The 24,951-nt window shown below is 48.4% G+C and overlaps 1 protein-coding gene across 1 annotated transcript in view; it reads right to left on the reverse strand.

Annotated features, from left to right (window-relative positions):
• Positions 1 to 24,542, reverse strand: part of LOC144721909 (atrial natriuretic peptide receptor 1-like) — a 51,894-nt gene extending 27,352 nt beyond the window's left edge. The window contains exons 1-12 of the mRNA XM_078599856.1: positions 23,141 to 24,542; positions 15,295 to 15,521; positions 14,517 to 14,630; positions 10,866 to 11,001; positions 10,157 to 10,248; positions 9,718 to 9,853; positions 9,066 to 9,150; positions 8,479 to 8,602; positions 6,618 to 6,692; positions 5,302 to 5,379; positions 3,808 to 3,912; positions 1,193 to 1,264 (exon numbers count right to left, since the gene is read on the reverse strand). Coding sequence (XP_078455982.1) covers positions 1,193 to 1,264; positions 3,808 to 3,912; positions 5,302 to 5,379; positions 6,618 to 6,692; positions 8,479 to 8,602; positions 9,066 to 9,150; positions 9,718 to 9,853; positions 10,157 to 10,248; positions 10,866 to 11,001; positions 14,517 to 14,630; positions 15,295 to 15,521; positions 23,141 to 24,041 — 2,145 coding nt within the window. The 5' untranslated portion in view covers positions 24,042 to 24,542. The remainder of the gene's footprint in view (positions 1 to 1,192; positions 1,265 to 3,807; positions 3,913 to 5,301; positions 5,380 to 6,617; positions 6,693 to 8,478; positions 8,603 to 9,065; positions 9,151 to 9,717; positions 9,854 to 10,156; positions 10,249 to 10,865; positions 11,002 to 14,516; positions 14,631 to 15,294; positions 15,522 to 23,140) is intronic.
• Positions 24,543 to 24,951: the final 409 nt, after the last annotated feature.

Raw genomic sequence — 24,951 nt, forward strand, 5'->3', positions numbered from 1 at the left:
CCTGGGTGTCAAGGCCATGGAATTAACGTTTCCTCCCCCCGTACTGCTCCCCCAACCCCCAAAGGGGTTTGGGAGGGGGGGGCAAAATTAAGAATGTGGCTTTTTGAAGGTTTTGCTAATCGTGAGCATATACTTGGCGATGTGTCAAAAAGTAAGCTTCTTCGCTGTCTAGAACATCATGAATAGTTTAAAATCAGTCAGCCACTCGCGACTGGCTATTACAGATGGAATAAATTTCCACAAAGATCAAATTAATCATCTGAATTAGCAATGCCCATTTTGTATGAATTGATGCTGTTGTAAGCACCGCGGGTGGCATTATGAGCATTTAAATGGTACATGATCACAGGAATTTTTTTTTATATTAAATATGAAAGATTGTTCCTGCATCGGGAACTGTACGTAAACACGATATAGCTACAATGCCATTTAACATGTACAAAAACATGTACTTCAAAATGGTTGAAAATTAGAAATAGACCATTGTGCTTCACAACAAATATTTTGTTTATTCAACAAACGCCCTTGTATTCACATTTATCTAATTGCTATACAATGCTTTCCATTAATTATAAGTGATGCTGGGAGAATTAACGTGTTGCACTACATCTCTAAAAATTATTCAATTAATCGATTTAAAAAAACTACAGTTTACGAATTAAACCAAGGCATACGCTGACGATGCATTTGGACTATCGGCAAGTGACAAAAAAACACACAAACGGCGCACAACAGGCATCAAAACACGAGTGATCCATACAAACGAGACGGCAAAGACGGGGAAAAGGAACCTAGAAGAGGAATCAAAGGTTGAGACGCAAGAAGAGCGTGCGCGTGCCCGGCAGTGTGACCACGGGCGCATCGTTACACCGCCAGCCGACACGGACACGCAGGGGGTGGGAGCTACACCGGGGCAGTCCGCAATGGAAGCCTTCGCCTGTCGCTCCTCCGCGCCACTTCTCACGCGAATGACACACAGCACGAGCAACGGGCAATTATCGATGTTGTAAAGAAAGAGCTCGGGCAGCTGAGAAGATCTGACAGTGAGAAATGCAATTAACCCTCGCATGTTGACCTGCGGTCAACAGAAGAAAAAAAAAACTCCCCAACAATTAGGCGGTCCAGGTGCCCATTAAGGGTAAGAGCTGCATGCTAATTGCGTTTGCAGCGGCTGGGCTGCAACCTCCTTTACCTTCACGATGTCGTGCATCAGGGAGTACCGGAACATCCAATCCAGGCTAATGCTTTCATTTTCCAAAATGTCCTGTGAAAGGGAGATGGAGCGTTAGGGCACACAAATGTGATGCTCATTCATATTCCGGACGGGAGAGGCGGGCGCTGAGAGCAGTTAGTCAGCAGCGTGGCTGCAACAAGTCATCCCTTTACCACCCACCGCCCCGGCAGTCGATGCATTGTCGTAATTCAGGGCAGTGATTTTATTTAATGATACGACTGTTTTTCTATGATTTTACGCAATTATATTTGCCTTCGTTTGTACACGTCCTCGTTCGCTCCGTGAGCCCCTTCGATGATTACGTGCATTCATTTGCAAATGATCGGCAGGCATTGAAAATCGATTCTTACAACACGTGAATCGATGAACGTATTGCGAGCATTAAATAGCCACCGGGTGGCTCAGTGGTATAGCCAGCAGCTTGCAATCAGAAGGTTGAGAGTTAACACCCGGGAAGGGGGTTGACGAATCAATCCACCATCCCTGCGGTGCCACTTTGTGAGGAAGTTGACGGTGGTTGTCCTATTAACGGAATGACCCCATCCTAAGGAATGTGGAATTATAACCCACTGATTCGGGGCTGCAAAAAAACAGGAGATGCGCACTGCCACAGTGAGGAATAAAAACGTTAACTTTTATTTTTTTTTAAGAATCAATATTAATTGACCAACTGATTAATCGCTCAAGCGATCCACAAACATCCATGCTGCGTTGTAATCGGCAGCCTACAGTCGTTTACCGTAGACTGTATAGCAAGCTACCGTTGTCTGCGTTCCTCCAAACGAGGATGCATAACAAAACTGTACAGGCTCTCTCCTGAAGCCCTCTCGTCATAGCGAGCAGACCTCAATATTGGTATACATCTCCTGAACATATTTCCATACGTAGGAGTGGGTGGAGTAGAATGGGCAGATGTTCAATTCGTTTGCCTTGCGATGAATAAACTCAGGGTCACAATTCTATTCGAGAATCTATTCATTTAAACGTTGATCTTTTCCCCTTGTTTTAACGTTGCCCATATTAAAAAGTGCTACGCATGGACAAATAACGTAAATGTGAACTCTAAACAGGCATTAACAAAAAAAGTGAGAAGCTTTCACGTTGTTTGTATTATATATCATGCGGGTTGATTTGATTATTCAAAACAGATGATTATTTTTCCATATCGTGTTCCTGCAGTAATCTCAGGAGTGAGTGAGGGTGTGTGCGGAGCCAGGACAGATGTTACTCGGGTTTCTTCTGGCAAAGGGTAAAGAGATCATTGTCAAGGCGCCATGCCTCACCCAACCCCACATCGCTCGTCACGGTCGCAATTCGATTCAAGAATTGTTTTTTTTATCCCAACCCCCACCGCCCACCCCTTCGGGATGAATTTAGCAGCATCTAGTGGCTGGAAGGAACTCGCGTGAACCCGTTACGTGCCACGTACACACGAATGGAACAAACGTTGATTCTCGACGTGCATGTCTTGATCTTACTGAATCAATAATTTTTTTTTCAAAATGTTCTTCATTCACATTTTCCAACTAATGACACACATTCGTTTATTCTTATGAACGTGATTAAAGGAGGATGGTGGGAGGGGGGGGATCAATATAAATTGAAAAATCGACACAACATTCCACTCCCCCAAATAATACAAATGAAAGCATATAATCCCCAGGATATCTGATATCACAACAGGCATGTATCGCAAGCCCGAGGAATCGATATTAACCAAAGGATCAGTTCATTATTACGCTTCTAATTGTAATGTTGCAACCGTGCAGGACGGACGGTACGTGCAGAGCAGCACGGAACCCTGCCGTTGTCATTCGCATACAGCCCCCGTCTCCTCTGCCAAGTAAATGATACAGCCGCGGAGGCAACGAATGGATAGATACTAACGCACAATGACAGCGTAATTATGGGACGGGAAGGTGTTTGCCGCGGATAAAGTGAGCTCAAATCCTAGCCAGGCGTCAACTCATACCGTCAGCTGAATGGGGTAGGTAAAGCTAGTACCATTTTGTGGGAAGTCAACAGTGGCCATCCTACGATGAGACTGACCCCCCTCCCCGCCACCATAAAAATATGGAATTGTCATCACTGGCTCATTTGAGCATGGAGACACTGCAACGTGACTCTTAAGGTAATAGAAATACAAGACAGCATCAGACAGTGATTGAGAAGGGAATCATGTGGGCTTTTTCAGGATGCATCATTGCCAGAAGGAATTTATGCCGATGAATGAGGCCAGTGATGGAATGGCAGCTGAAATGATTTTTAGAGGAGGGTGACCGTTGCCGTTGGGAAGGATCGATATGATCAGCTCGTGTGCACGAGCGGAATGAATTGTTGCATTGCGAGATTGAGAGGTTTGGAGGCGGTATGAGAAGACCTTCAACTAGGAGTAAATAGATCAAGGCTTATGCTGCTGCTGCTGCTGCTGATAATGACGATGAGTGTGAGTCATTGACACATGTGCACATACACACCCCAAGAGGTGAGGTGGGGGGGATGATACATCTGTGTGATACAGCAGCAAGACACTCGTCAACTGCTGCTGCTGCTGCCCATGGTGGTTCCCTTACCTGTAAGCTTCCCCTGGGGCAGTACTCGGTGATGATGCAGATGTTGGGCACATCGATGCAGGCGCCTACAAAGCGAGTTAGGTGTTCGTTCTGGACGTCCCGCATCTGTGTGCGACGTAGCAACACGCACTCGCACATCAGACGGTTGCGAAAGAAGTTCAACATGTACACGCACGTACGTACGTACATACGTACGTGGACTCCCACCGAGCCATGTAGACCAGGAGTGGGGTACCGTCTCCATACCGAAGGCTGAATAGGACTCTGAAATACCTTTTGTGTGCAGGTCACACATGAACACACCGTAGCCTTATGCAATAGTAAAGAAAGAAAACAATTAAGGCTCACATTTACCGAGTGCGCTGGAATTGAAAACATGGCGTTATTGCCGGGTCAAAACATAACCTATTAAGGTTGGAAAGGCACAGGTCGGGGCGATGTGGCCATTGTCTCCCAAGTGCCGATGTACTCATTTGATCATGCGTTTACCTAGGGGGAGGCCTGACACCAGTTCAAATAGCCCTCACTGTCAATGTTAGCCATGGCTGGGAATTAAAGACAGATCACCGGGTTCATAGCGCAACGCAGCACCCTCCCCGATGCCAGTGTAACATAAAGCATGTGTTACCCATATCAGAACCGAGTGCTTTATATCGAGCTCACCAACTTGGAGAAAATTTGTAATAAAGTGTTGTGTCAGGACACGATTAAGAAATACGCGGTCATCTGGCAGCAGTCGGAACACCAGCCACCGGATCAGCCCGTGGCTGAGCCAAGAAGGTTAAATTCCCACAGTTGCCGCAAAGCGGACACTGAAATCCCCCCAGCGTCGTCGCATGAAGGATTTTTCCGACCTGTGTCAACGCTAATGCCCCAAATCCCGAACGTGGAATTAAAGCGCTAGCCTCGAATACACCAACGAGCGCAGTTATGGAAAATAACGACTGGCTGTTTCCTTCTTATGGGACTAGAGGCATTGACTTGTCACGTGGTCTAAATCAAGGACAATAATGCAATACTATTCAGATATTTTTTCTTCTTAAAATATTTAATGTGACAAAAAACGCAAAATAAATCATTATTAATTACCAAATCGTCTGTGGCGTACACATCTGAAAGTTTTTGATTGGTAATAAACAGGTTATACATTTTGATGGCAATGGATTCTTGAAATAATCTGTGCGGAGCTTTGTATGTACGCATGTTTTCTCCGGATCATGCAGATTCGTCCCACAAGACAAACAATCATTTATAAAATTAGCCAGAACATCCCACAGCAGCAAGACCCTTGAAAAAGTGTCCCAATCCCTGAGGCTTTCATGTGCAAATGCAAGGCCATTATTGTTATCATTACTTCCACCGTCGCGTTTATTGTCCTTCAGCTTTAACTTAATTACTGGCAACAAGGAAACACTGACGCGTTTTGACCGTAATGAGAGCCGCATGCAACGAGGCGCAATGAACAACAACAACAGCAACAGCACCGCCACTTACGTGCTTGAGCTCGAACAGCATTTGTCTCGTCAACTCGATTTTCTTCCGGTTGATGAACTTTATGGCCACCAAGTTTCCCTGCAAACGGGTCGCGGGGAAATAACAAAAAAGCGCACAATCAGCAGCAGCGGACACGGCAGCAATGTCAGAGTCGAGTTCAAGCTCAAGCGGCCGTCACGGCCAACAGCGTCGAAGCCACTGCGACACCGCAGCCTCCTCCTTCCACCTCCGCCATCGACTCCAAAACCGCAATGGCGTCAACCGCCCCCCCCCCCCCCCCAAGACTTCGAGGTCCTGCTGTCTGTTACAGGGTTCAATCGTTTGGCTGGACGGTTTCCCCTCGGGTCACTGAACTTCGGGTGCCACTCCAATGCCTACCCTCCTCCTCCTCCCACCCTGCACAGGGGCCACACAGCCTCCTCTATTGCGGGTCACATCTACAGTGCTCCCCAGCCATATTCTATCCTGAGCTTGCAAGTTGTTTAGCCCGTACTACCATGCAAAAGCCTCTTATCCACAGCATGCACCTGTGTATGAAAGCGAGATGCTGACTTTTCAAACGCTTCAATCTCAGTCGTCTTCTCCTATCTCGATCTCGGATTCCTTGAACGCTTGTTGTTTTAACCCTTAAGTCGACCTCTGAACTCTCCCAAAGTGAACTCCCACTCGACGGAGTGCACCTCTCACTCTCATAGCGCAACGCTCCCGTGTTCATGCACACTATCACATATGTACGGTACTCAATACAGCTCGCAAACGCTCCTATCATGCATCAAATAACACGTGGAAATAATTGATTTGATATATTTTACAATATATGCAAGCGGCACGTAAATGTCACCTTCCTGATAATGGCAATAAACAGACAGAGCACTGAGTGAAGAATATACAAGATGGACAATACGGATGAGACGTTGAAAAACGAGATCTGAAAGACACGGAACAGATCCTGACATCAAAATCACGACCACGAATCGTGAATATCCATCGAATCGCGGGGGTGGTGCGTCGTCGCAAAGCCTGCCAGGTGTACGCGCGTCCCCCTTTTTTGTCAATCCACTGCTGGATGAGAGCCTCCCAACACCGTGCCGATTTATGGCGGCGATTTCACCGACCGTCACTGCCGCTGGTCAGTGAAGCATCGGTGAAGGCGGGAAGCGTGGGCGTGTGACGCACAGTCCGGGAAAGCACAACCGACTATTGCCGCTGCTGTTGCTGCTGCTGCACTCTCTCCTCGCTGACAACGCGGCCCACGGCAAGCATGGGATAAGAGCGGCACGCGGAGCCGCGCCTCGCGACGGCTACGCCGCACGTACCTTGTAGAAGCCGGTGTTGGCGAACACGGACCGCCCGTATCGCGTCGTCGCCAGGGAGCTGTGGCTCGAGCACCTCTGCAAGGCGACAGGAGAGCCGCAAGCGTCAGCGAGCGGACGTCATGCTCAGAGGCTCTGAGGGAAATGAGAGCTTAGACGCACGGAGAGCACGGATCGTAAGCCGTGACCTGGCTGGGTGGCGTTGCGGTTCGGTTATTCGGCGCACACGACAACAAGGAAGGTTACGAGTTACGAGTTAAAATCCTGGCAGGGTTGATGGAGGTGGTCGGGTGGCTCGGGGGGGGGGGGTCACTGACGAGGAGCCGGCACCTCTGAGTTTGAAGCTCTGAGTGTGAAGCTGATTGTGAAGTTGAGTGTGAAGCTGGGTTACCAGTCGTCTATGCTCTCAAGCGTAGTGAGTTGATGATTGCACAAAAGAAACGCAAAGCAAATATATTTCTTCACTTCATTTGATGGTTATGGTCTGAGAATTAACGGAAACAATTTTTGATTCACTGCCAAATGATGGAGCCTAATCCTAATCCGGGGGAAAAAAAAAACATTACAGGGAGTCAGCAAACAATCATCCATTGGTGGTTAATAAAACGGGTAGCAATTTGTAGCGGACATCGCCACGGCAATGGGGAATTCCACTACCAACTCAGGGTTGCCGAGAAAGGCAAGGAAATCGCGAACCCAACGCTCGTTTGATCAGCAATACACATTGTCGGCTTTGATCACGGCGCGCGGCGTAACGCACGCACATGCGCGCGCAGGCGCTGATATTGCAGCGAGCTGGAAGGTGAATCACAATGAGAGCCCCAGATGTTTCCCGAGTGAAGCTCGCGGCATTACACGAATCCCAGCAAAGACTCTCGTTACAGGAGGGGCACAAAGGTCATGGGCTCCGTTTAATTCCCGCGGCGCTCGCCGACCCGTTACATCTCTTATGCCTTGGGTAGCGCATGCCATGATCACATTGCCGTGCGTGTGCGAAACCGGTTGCGCTGAAAGCAGGGAGCGAGGGAGCGAGCTTGCGCGCGCTCGCTCGCTCCCTGCTTTCCTCCCGCTCTTTCTCTCTCGTCTTTTCATTCCTTAAGGCACAAACCATGGCAGATGTGCATACTACTGGACATCTGTGAAAAGTGCTTTATAGCTCATCGAATTCCTTCAGTATAAATAAATATCGTGATTCTGATTCTGGCTTGATGCACAAATGGGACACTTTAAATTTGGAATTTGCATGTTCTCCCCATGGCGGCGTGGATTTTTCTCTGGGTTCTCCATTTTTTCCCCTCCACATTTAAAAACAGGCGTTTTGAGTTTTTGGCTGATATAAATTTCCACTGATAAGTGACTTTGTTGAGTTATCATCTGTGATAGCTGCGTCGCTTCTGAAAAAGAGCGACATAGCTCAGTGGGCCTTATCTGGTAAAATAAAACAAGTTTTGCCGATTCATAATTATGAAGGAGGCCTCATCACAGCGATGCACCCCTCCGCTACTCCTGACGCTATCATCTGGCTCAACCAGATAATGGCTCTACATCAACATCAGCCGCACGTAGAAGAAGAAAGTGCCCGCCACCCACCATGGTACGTCGCTACGCGTTTGCCAATCATTCCCCGTTTAAATGCAAATCAGGTAATTACACACAGCACACACGTCATGATTGCTTGCTAAACACGTCCCATGTAGTGTAGTGGACTGATTAATTGGAATCGGTGGTCTGTACCTCACACTTGAAACCCTTGCACGACGTGAGTGTGCGTGTGTGTTGGTCAGCACCATGCCAATGCGCAATCCGGCCAAGGTCAGGATCACGGTGGTCAGGGTCGGGTTTCCGACGCAGCGTAGCATCTCACCGTGGAGGGGGTCACCGCGCTCTCTCCCGACAGCTTGAGCGCATCGCCCACTTTGTCCACGAAGACGTCATCCCAGTGCACCCTCCACAGCATGCTGGCCAGCTCCTTCTCCAGCTTCAGCTTCCTGCGAACAACGGACGGAGTCAAAGATTCGCCCGGGCCATGCCGGATCCCGGCAGCATAGAGGGTCGGATGTGGACGTGGTAGAGGGTGTGTGCATGGGGGGGATACTGAGAGCGAGAAGATTCTGAAATTATTTCTGCTTGAAATGGAACGCCGGCCGGGTGGCTCGGCGGTGGAGGGAGAGAGCGGCTCGCAATCGGAGAGTTGCGAGTTCAAATCCTGGCCAGGGTTAACTCAACCCATCATCCCTCCGGGGTTGATAATAAGCACCGCTTTGTGCGGAAGTCAACAGCGGTCGTCCTACGAAGAGGCTCCCCCCCCCCCCCGCCCCTGTCATAGGCGGAAAGCACAGTAATCTTAAGGATGATGAGGACGCGTTTGTGGCAAGATAAAAACGACAACGTTTTCCCCTTCGCCCACGGAGGGGCAGGTGGAGGGGAGTGCGCGGCGTCGCCGCTCCTCACCTGATGACGATGAAGACGGTGACGGCGATGATGAGCACGGTAAGGCTCACCACGATGCCCATGAGCTGGAGGGTGCCCAGGCCACCTGCGGACAGAACAGGGGGCGGCAGCGGCGGGGGAGACGTGGTGATTAGCGGTGATTCATTGCGGTGTCATCTCAGGACCGTGAGGGATGGGAGGAGGCAGCGGAGGAGGTGCTCTTAATGCTGCGTTCCCGCAAAATAAAATGCGCAATTCTTCAAAATAAACCTTGCAAATACTGCATACACAAAGAATGTCACCTTCCTTCTATGTGCAAAGGGGACCCACGTGCCGTGAATGCAAGTCGATGAGCTCACCTGCATGTCAGGGAGTGTAAAAAAATTACTCTCGACTTGTGATAAATCTGTAACTTATATTAGTACGATGTGGAAATGTAAATGGTTCAGAGTGGATGGGGCATGACCCTGGCACTCATATGCAATATGTTCCTTTTCCAGATCTTGCATCTCTAGATGGCAGATGTACCGCATGATCAAAGATGGGGGTAGCCCTTCCACAACTGCACAACAGAAGGGAAGCGAGCTGTTGCTGTCAAGCATTACCACGGGGCTGTCGTCTCCTAGGAATAACAAGGGGTACCCCAACCCCCGCCCGTCACGATGGAACGTACGTGAGTGGCAGGCGGGGTCGTCCGTGTCGAAGATGCAGGGCGGGTTGTCATTGGGGACCTTTCCTCCTGGCCAGTGGATCTCCGTGCCAGGGACCATCTTGACGGTGTCAGTGACCCCGTCGTAAATGGCGACGATCTGTAGGTGTGCATACATGCAGATGTGCACACACATACATACGTAAACGTACACGTACACACAGCCACACAAAGACGAAGATCCCATGCATAGCCTCAACCACTACCCCTCACTCCAACCACAGTCTAACCGACGTACTGAATATTTTACAAATAAAATCTGAAGCAGTTGCTGGCCGCTGGCTAATCGGTGGCCACCTCCAGGTTTTGAGGGGTGAGGGGGGGGCTATCTCTGCCCAATCCACCAACGCCAACTCCACGGCGGCTTCATCGTTGCCAACGCGCGCCGTGCCACCGCTCTCACCCGGAAGGCCCCGTCCGCGCCGTTCATGGCCCAAATGCAGTAGTTCATCTCACGGTCCCCATTGTCGTCGATCGCCACCGTGCCGGTGACTCCTGCACATGGCAAAGAAAAGACAACGGCCGACAGGAGGTCGGCGGGAAATTCCACGTCCACTGCCGACTCCCCACAACAAGCTGCTGCCGCTCGCCAGGGCGTCCCCGCCGTTAAAATGAATCGCGATGATTCCCCCCGAATCCGCCAGGGGGGTGGGGGGTGGAGGGGTCGATCAGTACAGGTAGACCTCTACTTACAATGGAGATGCGTTATGACGACCCCATCGTAAGTCAAAAATATCGTAAGTCGAAGATGGCCTAGCCTACCCAGGTGTCTTAAAGAATGGTGATAATTTAGCAAAACAGAGCAATTCACAGTACAGTACTGTATAAACTATAACTTAACTCCGTCGACCACTGGTGAGAGTAAGAGGCATCACCACACAAGGCGGGAGATGCGTACATCTCGGCAGCGTCCCAACGTACAGCATCGTACCTCGTACGCCGCTGCGTTTGCCTTGCCGCGCGAAATTGAAAATATTTTACAATTTTGTCGTATCGCTATTGCCATCGTAACATCGAAATATCGTAAGTCGGACCATCGTAAAATCGGGGACTACCTGTACTCGTCGAGGAGGACGAGAAGAGCGATGAGCGTTTGCGCCGTTGGGACTCACCAGGGAAAGTGCGGTTCCACATGCGGCGCGTGAGGTTGCGCCACTCCTCGCCGGGCGCCGTCTCGCCCAGCGCCTCGCCCAGGGCACGCGCGTACAGCATAACGCCCTCGTAGAACGCCGCCGCGATCAGCGTGTGCTGGCGGCGCGATGCGTGCGCGCGGTGGGTCGAGGGGTCCCGTCGGGATGGGGGTCGGTTGTGAAGGGAGTGTGGGATGACGCACAGGAGACGTTCGATTATTGCGTTTGTGGCCCGGCTGAGGTCAGGTGAGGCTAGCTGAGGCCAGCTGAGGTCAGCTGAGTCGTGAATGTACAAAGTGAGGGGCAAGATCAAAGTGTAAAAGTCCACGCTAGGTATAAAGAGGCAGACCGCAATGCAACCCTACAGCTAGCTGTAACCAGACACTAACCGAACACTAACCCTGACCAGAAACTAACCAGACACTCTCACCAACCGTACCAGCGAACCAAATCCTAGCCTTAAACCCAGCTACAAAAGCCTGGTCCTAATCACATGAGCCACTTACACACTGACCAATACTATTTATACCTCTCACCATACTAGCCAATCAGACCTTGGTATGGATCCAAACCATATAAGCCAATGAAATCCTTAATATTAATCTGGCCATAACCACAATAGCCAATCAAGCCTTACTAGCCAACACGATCCCAACTCTAGTCCTTATCACTAAGCACACGAGTCGGACACTAACCATAACCACATCGCTAACCTCGAGCTAACCACACCTCTACTCGCACTCTCCCCATAACCCTAGCCACTTATTAGCGAGACGCTAATAATCTCAGCTCTACTCTTTCCCCTAATGCCACACACACTGACCCGATCGTGAACACGAAGGCTGCCCATTCAGGCTAGCCGTCATCATTGAAAGCATTCCGAACATTTCTTGACGGATTTCTGAAAATCAATGTACGGTAAATGAGACTTGACGATGAATCATTCAATAGCGAATTGCGAGTCATTCTGCAGGGATAATTGTTGTGCTGGTGGCGGTGGACGCTTATTGTTTTCCCCTTCACTATTATTATGCCGTCACGAACTCTGAGATGCGCGTTCCCGCGTCTCGCTGTTATCGCCTAATCCTGTCACCCCACGAAAGTGGACGCACAAGAGGCTGTTCAAATGCTTTTGAAACAGCTCGTTAGGGGGAAATGGCGTACGCTATCGAGAGCTCGTCCCTCTCAGCGCTCGTCAAACGGGCGACTGGACAACGGTTGGAGGAGAGTGCAGAGAAAGCGAAGCGTTTGCTGAACACAAAATCAATCGCCGTCACTTTGCATGCCCAATTTTAAACAAAATTGGTCAACCAAAGCAGCAAACAGATTATCTAATTGCTTACGGCCAAGTGCACCCTGAATACTCTCAATCTCGTCAGAACTTGGAAAATCAAGCATAGCTTCAGCCTGGTTTGTACATTAATGGGAAATTGCCTGGGAATGCCAGACATTGTAGGGCGTCAGCTGCTGCATTGGGTTATTTAATCTATCACACTACTCATTGTCCTAATTGGCCAAACATCCCAGTTGCATGACCCTCTTGAAAAAGAGTCTCGAGACTCAGTGAGGCTTTCCTCGATTCATTAAGGGCCTCTCCCACAAGAGTTTTAAGCAGAAATAGCAACAGAAACATCCTCTTTGGGTCTTTCGGGAAAGTCACGTAGATCGGCTCAAAGAAAATAACGAAAAAACTACGACGTTTCGATCGCAACGCAAGCTTGATGACGACCGTTTGCGTTGCTATCGTTATGATCGAAACATCGAAGCTTTTTGTTATTTTATTTGAACCTATCTACGTGACTTTACCGAAAGACCCAAAGAATATGAATTCCTGCAGTCATGAAAGCTTTAAGTCAAAACAGAAACATGGTTTAATGTTACGTTTTGTACGGCGGTAGCACGGCGTCACTGCCGCACATTTCAATGCAGCATTCCAGCGACATCACAACAATGCTACGGCTGTATCCCGGGCCTCCCTTGAGTTTACTCAGCCTTAAATAGCCACCTGGTGCAGTGTGTCAACATCAAAACTGAAGAGAGAAAAAATAAATGTCAGGCGTGGTGCTGGCCACACCACCCAATTGTGCACCGTGCCAGTCTTCATAGATGCTCGCTGATAGTGCTCACCCCAACAGTCTACGGCTTTACAGGTGATCTCTTTGTGGGTGTCAGCATGTGTGTGTGTGGGTGGGGTGTCGTTTTCCGGTAATGCCGGATGTAATGAGCTATTACTGTAAAAACAAGGCCAAGCACGGCGCTGAAACGACCCATGCATCTGCGACCCTGAAAGATCCATAAATATTCCCCATAGAATTCCTGTTTGTGAATCATCACTGTTTATTCTTGAGCAGCCGTTGATTGATGAGTCTAAAGCTACATTTTCTTGTTTATTGGTGCGTGTGTGTGCGTATCGTGTGTGTGTGTGCGTATCTGCACTGATCTTCATAGGTGCTTGCTAACAGCACTTGCCCCAAAAGTCTGTTAAGGCTGTACAGGGATCTTTGTTATTGTTGTTTTGTGTAATTGTGTCTTTGTACTAAATCCGAAAGGCATCCTCAATCAATGCGACAATAGGAATACCAACACTTGCGTAATTGTCCGGGGGAGCGAATGATGATGGGGCACTTTGGCGCCTGGAGATGCCCTCTTAATATTTAATGCCACTCCGGATGAGGGCTTCTGTCATAAAGTGCTCTCCTTCCTCCCAATTCGGCACTCTCTCTTCTTTCATTTCCCAAATCCGTCTAACGCGACGTGAAATCATCATCGTCGTCATCGCTCGTGATCATTCATCCGGACTCCCCCACCCCCTCCTCTCCTCTCTACCTCTGCATCCATTTCCGTTCATCGTCATTATCATAATCCATCCTTCCATCAACATCATTCATCAACCAATAATAGATATGCATTGTAATGTATATGAATACATTAACCCCCCCCACCCCCCTGGTCTTTCCACCTGATTGGCTCACAAGTGACGACATCACGTGGATCCCTCGATTCAACACCGCAACAGGAGGTTTTCTACACAACTCTGGCTGTCACCTGATGATGCTGGTTGTAATTACCAGCGAAAAGTCACAGTACTCGAATTGTAAGTGTTGTGAGTTTACTCTCCAACACACCGGTGTGCTGTACTAATAACGAATTGCTATGTTTTGTTTACGTGACAAACCTTACTAATTGGCCATGTCAGGTGCTGGCGGGTTTAAAGACACATTTTTATTTAAGCGATGTAACCCAAAAAAAACCTCTATAATGGATCATTCATCTATATTCTTACATCATTATCATCATGATTAACCCATATTCCCATCATCATCATCCATCCATAGACCATCATCAATCATTATGTTTATTATCACCTGCACACTCCACCTCTTTGCAAAGTTTTTCAAGGGAGATGTGACGAAAAAACATTCAACATTCTTGTCCATCGGCCATCATCCCTTCTAGCCACTATGCGGTCTGTTAACTTACATTTCTGATAAACGTGATGCCTTTGATGTGCATTTGTTCTCTCATCCAGGTGTACCTTGTTTTGTATATCAGTCGAAGTAGTTTAAGCCTGAACTCGATGTATAACCAGGTGAGAACCCAGTGGAATGCAAGTCTGTTTTGCATGAATCTCACCAGTGATGGGGTCATCGTCGTATTGAATGCTTCCCGGGCCTTCCTCTGCACATCGGAGATGAACTGCTCATATTGGCTGTTGTTGGGCTGCTGATATGTGATGATCAGAACGCTCTGTCGAAAGAGGAATGCAAAGCACATCCATATATATCTAAATCAGCTGAAGTCTCCTGTAAATCACGTGACTTCTGCGTGACCACTCCCACTCTCAACCCCTCCTCCCAGCCCACCACCGCCCCCTGTGGAAATAGACGCTGCTCCGTGTAGTAGCTTCGAGGCCATTATGTAGCCTCTACCTCCCAGTCCTCATTTCTGCTGAACCCTTTGGTCCCGTTTCTCCAATTCCATTGTTTTTCATCTTATTTCCCATTCTTTCTCTTCTCTCTTCCCTTTCCTGCCCCTTTCTAATTTTCCCATTCATTATATCCTCGACTAATGGGACAAATTACTAATGGGACAGAGACAAAGATCCCCCATATAGTCTTTAACAAACTGTTTAAGTGCTATTAGTGAGCACCTACAAAAGACAGCAGCACCACGCATACGTGGGTAGAAATGTGGCCAGCACCACACCCGGGCCGCCTCTGCCGCCCCAGCGCTGATATCTCTCTCTACACACTCATTTTTGGCAGCGTCGATCTCGCAGAGGCCCACAACCAGGACCACGACCAAGCCCACGTCCAGTTCGGGTAAACCAGCACTGATCTAAGCCACGGCCAGACATCGAACTAAGAATGCAAGGTTCGCGGCTCAAGCGCACCAGCCGCCGCGCACTCACCGCGAACGCGCTCTTCGCGTCATCATCGTCCTCGTCTCCCCGATGCCAAGGAGCCCTGCTGAGGCTGCCGGAGCCTCCTTCCTTGTCGTGCCCAGGCCGCCCTCCTTCCAGGCCCTCACCGAACAGGTCCAGGTAGAGGAAGGCGAACTCCTGCAGGCGAAGTCCAGCGCGCTTGGCGGCCAGAAGCAGACGGCGGAACGCGTCCGGAGAACTGCACACGTACACGACTGGGAAGAAACACAGCCACGCTCTAGCCACTGCCCGGATGACGGCTCACCCGCACCATCTCTGGTGGACCTGCGATGCCATAATTAGTCTCTCGTTCCTGAAAGTGATCTCATCGCTCCACCTCCCTGGTTTGTCGTCCTCTCTCTCAGATGTGTTCTCTCCAATGGCTGCTATTGTGTTACGGGTCTCAACCACCAGATGATGCAGATGATGATCTATGAATGATTGCTGTGTGATAGATTGATATTTGATGATGGTCAATGGATAATCAGTCGTGGGTGCTATGATCGTGGATTCCTCCAGTCTAAATAATGATTCTGATTGATAGTTTACGATGATCAATGAATGGTGATGATCGATGGATAAACATAATAGAGATCAATTGATGATGACAATAATAATAATGACGATAATGGGTAAAAGGAACACTTAAAGCTATGAGGTTGAATATTTTAAGAGCCAACCTTGGGTCGGGGGGGGGGGGCGTGATATTGGCTGTGTAGCAGCTGTGAAATCTGGCAGGAGGAAGCGATTGCGAAGATTGGTCGGATCAACGGCTGTGTGTGCATGGCAAGTCGTTCTTGACCAAATACAATACACACAGGTGGCATGGCTGCATGATGTCGGACAAAACGTCCCATGCCCGATTCTAAAAAAAACCCGAGAACTCTGTTGCAGCAGCAGCAGGAGAACTTAATAGACACATAATGAATAAGCCAGGAAAAACACATTATTGCGCCGTGTTAATTGAACACAGCTGGTATAGAGTGAACTCCATGGACACGTGATCTCCCCTGAAACCAAGATGCCCTTTAGCGGCGTGGCAACGAAACCAGATCAATTTTTCTCAATCGTGCCTCGGCTGCCTACTATCAAAACTCCGAGAATGTCTGCGATTTCGCCACAACTCGAATGCCGGAGCAGGGTTGAGATTGGAGTGTGCTTGAGTGGGGTAACCTCCACGCACAAAGCAGGTTACGTTGTCAACAGGGAGAAGTGTAGATTCCTCCATTGTTGGACTGTACGATGCTTTGACTCTGACCGCCTTCACCAACCCGCGCTAACCAGCATGGTGAAGGTCACATGGCCCGTTACAGCATGGGGAGGAGGGGGCCCTCATCCTGAGGTGGATTGACAGAGGGCTGCACACTACGTGTATGCCACCAACTCGTCTCCCTTGTATCATGGGACCTTTTTGGCAGTATGAAAAACAAAAATAGGTTTTACCCGTTCTGGCGATAAAACGCGTGTTAAGATGTTCAAATACCAAATAGAAACCTTTTGCAAGGAATCAAGTCTGCATTGACCACACGTACTTGTGGTGAGCATGCAAACAAACATGCCCTTTGAAACTCTTAGGTTTTTTCGGTAAAGTCACGTAGGTAAAAAAAATAGAAATAATAATAGAAATAAAATAATAAATCACGACATTTCGGAGGCAATACAAGCCTCCGTCATTAGGTGGGACCGTCACAGCTGAAGACGGAGACTTGTGTTGCCTCCGAAACGTCGTGATTTATTCTCTTATTTCTATTATTATTTCTATTATTTTTATTATTTATTTTTATTATTTCTTTCCTACGTGACTTTACCGAAAAAACCTAAGAGTATGAATCATTGCAGTCACGAAAGCTTCAAATCTAGAATGAATGCCCTTTGAAACTGATTGGCCTACATCATATATTGTCAGAGCCATGTTTGTTTGCATGTTCTCCACAAGTACGTGTGGTCAATGCAGACTTGATTCCTTGCAAAAGGCATCTATTTGGTGTTTGAACATCTTAACACCTACTGTTTTACTGCCAGAAAGGGGAAAGCCTATTCGTATTTGTCATACTCGTCTCCCTTGCTGAGACATCTCGGTGGTGGGAGGCCCTTAATCAATAGCGGAAATTCCATGTTCCCATGGCGGGGGGAGGGGGTAACCCAGGAGTGACCAGTTCCTGATATCGCTCACCACTGATGTCCGCTGTGGCCGGCAATCGAATTTGGGTCCGGCGGGTTCATCAATATAGGATAGATAAGTAGACAATAATGTCTTCTTCATGTATCCGTCTCTCCACAAACAAAAACATATCCAGCAGCTTTCTTTCCACACAGCCCATCGGCCCCATGCTCTGCTGGGAGTGGATAATTTCAGTCGTATTGATTCAGTACAACAGTGGCACTGTTCTCGACATGCAGTGTCTCATCAGCAGTCAGGCTTGCTTCAATCAACTGGTGAACTCATCTTCTTGGTTCTTTCAGTAAAGTCACGTAGAAGGGAAATAATAAAATAATAAAAATAAAACATAATAAAATAATTCTCACGACGTTTCGGCCACAACGCAAGCAGACGTCGTGAGAATTATTTTATTATGTTTTATTTTTATATTTTATTATTTCCCTTCTACGTGACTTGACCGAAAGAACCAATAAGATGAATCCCTGCAGTCACGAAAACTTTAAATCGAAATTTAACTGGTGAACTGCCAACTACTCAAGGCAAAGGACCGTCTCTTAAAACATTTGGAGTCGCAAAAATCTATAATAACTCAAAATAACCATTGGCGTTGTAGTGAGGATTACAATTAACTGGCAGACGATATTTTTTTGCAGCATTAATCAAGAGATTCGGCCTCTCAAGGCCGTGGGTCCTATGGGTTGTGTAAATACTCATTTTATTAGTTTATGTGATGGGACATATATTCGAAGAAGACACATTGTCTGTTATCTATTTGTGATATTTATATTCTCCACCGCATCGTCGGCTGCTTTTCTGCAGCGCGCTAATCGCTGCGCCGCAGCTCCTCCGTTGAACAAAATAAAAACCAAGAAAACAATCCTCGGATTATTATCTGATTTTTCATTTCATGGCGAGAGACCTCGGGAGCCCAGCAGGGAGTGAGAGGCGGTGGGTGGGGGGTATTGGTGGTGGTGGGGGGGAGGCGGAGGGGGAGATGACGATGTCTCTGCGGGGTCGGTGTAATCCGGCGGATTTACACGTTTCACGCGAAGCTGGTTTATCCCTCAAATTATTGGCCGCGCCCAATTACGGCGGGGACTTTTAGAAACGGGCCACCGGGCGCGCCTCGGTCCTCTAAATTGGGCGCGCGCGAGCGAGCGATCATCGCTGATGAATCGTGCGACTGACGGCGTCAAATGCCCGCGAGCCACTGGGTGGACTTTCAGCAGCGGTCACTGGGCCCTCCTGTTAGAAATAACCCAAAAAATCCCACCATAATACCGTGTTTTTCAGATTATAAGACTTTCCGGAAAGTAAAACACACCCCCTCCCCCGTCCTAAAAAAAGTGCCGCTTGGTGTCATTAAAGTTGCGCGCACACACACAGTGGGCTGAATGATTAATCGATTTCGAATCGAAATCGCAAATTGAAACAATGCGATTAGCAAATCGCAAAGGCTGCGAATTTTTGCGATTTGGAAAGTTTTATTATTATTAAACCTTGATTTATTTAACTTCATTGCTCTATGTTTGATTGTTCTATTTCATTTAAAACATTTTAATAAATACATGTTGGAAGCAATTAATATATTTTAAGTTATCATCCTTGCATTAGAATATATAGAGCAGTTCATATTTTGATGGTGTCGTGGGGTAATGGTCCATCACATGTTTCACATCTATTACACAGTGAATATTGAACTGAAGCTTGACTTTAAAAATTGTGATCGCAAATCAAATCGCAATCGCAATATCTGTCATAAAAATCGCAATTAGATATTTTCCCCAAATCGTTCAGCCCTAACACACAGCTGCCGGATTAGATAATAAGTACCACTGCAACATTTGCGTTATGAATTCATGTTGAACTTCTTTCGCACCGTACTTAGCCAACCGTGCTAATCGGAGGTGCGGGGGAATACGGGGGGTTGTGAATGCACCTCATAATACGGTAAAAAAATATCTATATATAAATATCTATATATAAATATCTATATTACTTACATATATTAATTTATATATAAATATCTATATTACTTACATATATTAATTTATATCTACTGGATTTCAACTTCAATAGTGCAGTTTGTGTTCTGGCTACTTGGTGCCTGTCCTCAGAAACCGAAGTTCAAACATGTTTAAAAAATACAATTACATTTCCATTCACCCACGTGCACCGTTTGTACACATGCGGCCCTCTCTGTCGACCCACAGTGCTGGGTGACAGCCTCCCTGCGCCGTGTCGGTCACAGGGCTTTGTTGAGCCATACTTCACCCCATCTGGTCAGTGCGGGTTGGTGACGGCGAGGAGCGTGACCCGCGGGAGAGCACAGAGATGCGGGAAAAACGAATTACCCATGCTCCTCTGCGTCGTAAGTGTCATTTATTCCAGTAACGCGTTTCAGTCCTCGTTGACCCACATCACGGTACGCGTTTTAATGATAATTGACGTTCCCGATGATCGCTAAACAATAGCCATGCGTGACGCGTGTGTAGGATGATTTAAACTATGAGATATCCGAGTTAAACGTGGAGGGCACACACAAAGACCTCCTGTATAACTTATTCTTTGGTTCTTTCGGTAAAGTCATGTATAAAGATAAAATAAGAAATTAAATTAAATACTAGCATACGACGTTTCGATTGCAACACAAGCAATCATCATCAGGTATAAATTAAATAGGAACACAAATCTAGTATACTTAGAAATGTAATGTAATACAACAGAGAGTCGGATAACATAACAGTCAACACCCTATCTGGTTGATTACGTTCTTCCTGAGAATTTGAGAGAGAGATTAAACATAGACAGACATATATGCAGACAGATATCACATAGATATCTCTATACGTAACTTTACCGAAAGAACCAAAGAATAATTCCTGCAGTCACGAAAGCTCCAAATTAAACTCCTGTATAACCTTAACGTACTTTTTGGGGGCAAGTGTTGTCAGCGAGCACCTATAAAAGCCGGCACGGCACACGAGGTGGTGGGTGTCCAACACCGCGCCCGGCCGCCTTTGTCTCCCCAGTTCGCGATGTTTACACACCGCACCAAGTGCTCATGTGAGGCTAAGTCGACTCCGACGAGGCCCAGATATAATCGTCACGGGTGTGTGCCGCTCGGGTGGCCGGGTTCGTAGCGCAGCGCGATAACCGCTGCACCACCGCTCCCCACACATGCGAACACACACAAGGCTGCACAACATCCCGATCTCGCCACGCGTACGGTGCCTCGCCCCGAGGCATTCGTGAGCAGATCTCCCTGAATGATACCTGTCTCGTTGCATCCCCCAAAGCTACACGGCGACGAGCCTTTATAGTACAATGCTTGCGTGGGTAAACTACCAGGGCGTGTAGGAGAGCAGTGGGGATATAAAGTAGCTATGCGGTATGAGTACAGCAATGGCTTTCGCATACATACATACATATGCATTCAGTCGAATCTGTACATTGAGATCTATCTGCGTTATCCCGTCGTGTGCGTGGATATCTTCCGTCGTCATCATCACAATCCGCTATCGTGATAGACCCACAATCATTATCCAATAATCACCCGTCACTTCACCTATCATAATAACGGTCATCCGTGTCCCACGACCAGGAGTCGAACCCAGGTTCTGCGGCTTATCAACTCACTGCAACCAACCCGCGAGGTGAAGCCACCAATCCCCACTACGACAGTACCTGCTTCTTTGTGTTACGTTTATTCACCCCCACCCCACCTCCAATTATCACGGTCGGCTACGTACGGTGCTAAAGAAGTTCAACATACATTTAAACTACTAAACTATTTTAATTTGACCAAATAAGGCCCATTGAGCTATACGGCTCTTTTATCAGAAGAGATCTGGCTATCAAAAATGAGAGCTCAACGAAGTGGCTGGTCACGTGGACATGTATCGCAGCCAAATAATCTTGATTTGAAGTTTTCGTGACTGCAGGGATCCATACTCTTTGGTTCTTTCGGTAAAGTCACGTGGGTAGAAAATAAATTTAATTAATTTCATTGTCTACCTCCGTGACTTTACCGAAATAACCAAAGAGTACGCAGCCAAATAATCTAAACGCGTGGATGTTGAGTCGAAGTGTGGAGGGAAAAACCGGAGGACCCGGAGAAAATTCCACAAGACCACGGTAGGAGAGAGAAAGCGACACACAAACTCCAAATATACAACAGGCGTCAGGGTCGGGATCGAACCCACGCCCTCCTGTATACCGGGCAATGCGGTTAACATCTCGCCACCGTGGCGCCCGAACATGCAAGTAGACTAAGCAGACCGTGCCCCCAACATCGGCACCACCGCCGAATGAACGCGGCACGAATTGCACGGCAACAAAGGGGAGGTCGCCCTGACTCGAACCCTGCCTTGAACACAAATCTGATAAGACACCAATCTCCCCCCTCTACGGTACTCTGTGAAGGTTCCCTCCACCCCCCTCAAATTTAAGCAGTGACAATATTGTATCGTCTTGAATCAATATAGAATTGTTGTTTTCACTGGTATATCTAATTTGACTGTGTTGAACTATTCTCTATAATGTAAGTGTTTATTTAATGTTAATGTTGTGTTCGATGTCTTTTTTTTACGGAATTACAGTGGTTATTTGCAGTGGTTGTAAACTCTTGAAATGTGTATTTATCTTATAAATCGCATCTGATACATTCAATGTACAACTTCAAACGTGTGTTCTTTTTAATAGCGCCTTGAGGCCTGTGTTGTAAATTGCGCATTCATAAGCAGAGATTATGATGATGTTGTTGCTTCTGATGATAATGACGATCTGAAATAGTGGTGAGATGCTGATGATGGGTTCGGCCGTGGTGGTGGTGGTGATGACGATGATGGTGATGGTATCGTTGTGGTGGTAAGATGATATCTATGGTATAATGGTGACGCCATGGAGTTGGTGGTGTGGGGGATGTTGATGATGATGATGATAATTATTTGACATGTGCCGCTGCTGATAATGATGATTACGACTACTATTACAACAATGACGCTGCTGCTGATGTTTCACATTTTCATGACGCTGCTGCTGCTGTGTCTGCTGCTGCTCATGACTTTGAAAACGACGTCGCAGATGATGATGATGCAGTTCTTGATGCTGCTCATTATGATGATAATAACGACTAAGACGATGACAATAACGCTGCTGATTAGCGTAACAATTATGATGCTGCTGTTCCTATTGCTGCCCACGACGACGACCGTTATGTAGAACTTCTTTCGCACCGTACGTAGTCTTCCGTGCTAATCGGAGATTCCGGGGAAGGGCAACAAACTAAACACAACAATCAGTTCTAGAGAAATTATATTTCAACATAAACTTAGACATGATCATGTCAATAGAGACATGATGATGTCCATCATTACAGTTTAATTTCAGTTTCATTTATTAGGTATAGCCCTGTGAGCCATTCGGCTCTTGAATCGGGTGCAACCGCAACAAACAAAAAACAAAAACATGAACAAGAAAACATCTTAAAGTGACTATGTGACTAAGTGCAAACAGAAAATCCAAGAAAAGACAGCAAAATATTGCAGAAAAAGCACCGCACACCAACGCTGTGTGCAAAAATCCCAGTGGGATGCAAGTCAGACAGCTGCAAGGCCAACCGATCGTCATCACACCGCATCCCTCCCATCACCCTCGTGCGCATCTGCTCACCCCTGGCTGTGCGCTGCATGTTCTCCACGGCTTTGGCCACGTCGCGACTCGTGAGCATCTGCTCGTCCCACGTGTAGTGCACCACAGTGATGTCGTGCGTTCGCAGCGCCATGTAGACTCCCTCGACCGTGAAGTAGAACGGACGGTCGTCCTTGTTGGTGTCCGAGTAGATGAGCATCGCTTTCCTCCTCCAGCCGAACAGCGCGTGGACCCGCACGGCCATGCGGCCCAATTTCACGTGCGAGGGCCCGACTCGGGTCAGCATTCCGTACTCCCCGCTCTTGTTGTCGAAGCCGTGGGCCGGCGCCCCAGCCGTCACGAGCGGCCTCCGCCAGTGCGTGGCGAACCGTGCCACGGGGGCAGAGCTGTAGACGCAGCCCGGCCCCAGGAAAGCGTCCGGGTCGTGCTCGAGTTTGATGTCCACCGCTTGCAGCTGAGCTTCCACGTCCGAGCAGAAACCATCTTTGTCCTCGGTGCTGGCCAGAACGTAGGTGAGCCGGTGGCGGCCCAGACCCAGGGACGGGTCGGCGTTGACCCGCTCCAGGGCCAGGACTACCGCGGGCCCGACTCTTGACCAGGACCACGGGTAGGAGGAGTTGCGCAGCGGGAGGAGAACGGCCAAGGTGACCACCGGTGGGGCGTCGGTGCCGTTGGCCTTATTGTCCGCGGTCTCGAGGGCGCTTCTTGCTTCGAGGCCAGAGGGCACACCACCAGCAACAACGCCTCCGCCACGGTCACCGCCGTGATCGGCACCAAGAGCCACACCACTAGCAGCACCGCGGTCACCGCCAACGCTACCAACACCGCCGCCACCGCGACCAGCGGCCGCTGCAAAGCAGACGAGAAATGAGAAAATTCCCGGCCCCGAGCAGAGGAGCGAGGGCATCGGACGGGGATGCATTCCCAAAGCACGCAGTTCCCTCCGGGTGCGCGCGCGACCAAGTGACAGACTAAGAGATGACAGACACCTCCTCAATCCGCTCCGTTTAGTCCTGCTGCGGATTACGATAATTGACGCTGCTGCTGCTGATAAAGATGCTAATGCTGCTGCTGCAACAACTGTCTCGCATGACAAGGCATCCCGTCGGCTTCTAGATGGAGACTGGACACGAGACCACCACCGGTTGAATCCACTCGCGAGTCGAGACAGCAGAATCTCAGCAGCCGCTCCTCCTCCTCCTCATGGCACCGCGTGCTGGAGCCCGTGTCTGTCGGCGGCCTGACGTCCCACACAGCCGGCTTCGGTCAGCGTCATCATCACCGCGACCAACATCCTCCTCTCATCATCCTCCTCATCGTAGTCATCAGCGTGAAAATTCACTGCTGCTTCAGAGCGCCTCCTCCCACTTCCACACTCTCCGTCGCGAGCCTTTATTTCAGTAGCCGTGGTGGGCTGAGCGAAAGAAATACACAGGAGAGAGAGAGAGAGATGCCACACGAGGAGAGGCAGCAGTAGTAGTAGTAATAATAAAATAATAATGCTGCTCGAATTGGCCAACATCATCTCTGCGGCTATGGCAGCCGGGGCGAAGCGACACCTGCTGATGAATCGAGATCGTGCTTTTGGTGCCCGGACTCTCGCACTCCGCGCGCACAGCGTAAACGCGAGCTGCCCCAAGGACTCAATGTTAACAAACACACATACGCAGGCAATACGTGTCCTTCATACAGCTGTCCCTTTAAACATAACAAATGCATGTTGTGTTATATATATACATTCCGTCGGCCACATGGCCTTCTGGGAGTGCATCATTTCAGTCGCATGGATTCAACACAAGCACTTATCTGGCACCGGTTTCGACATGCAGTGT

The sequence above is a fragment of the Lampetra planeri genome, chromosome 13, assembly GCF_965212315.1.
Source record: "Lampetra planeri chromosome 13, kcLamPlan1.2.h2, whole genome shotgun sequence".
Taxonomy (NCBI): Eukaryota; Metazoa; Chordata; class Hyperoartia; order Petromyzontiformes; family Petromyzontidae; genus Lampetra; species Lampetra planeri.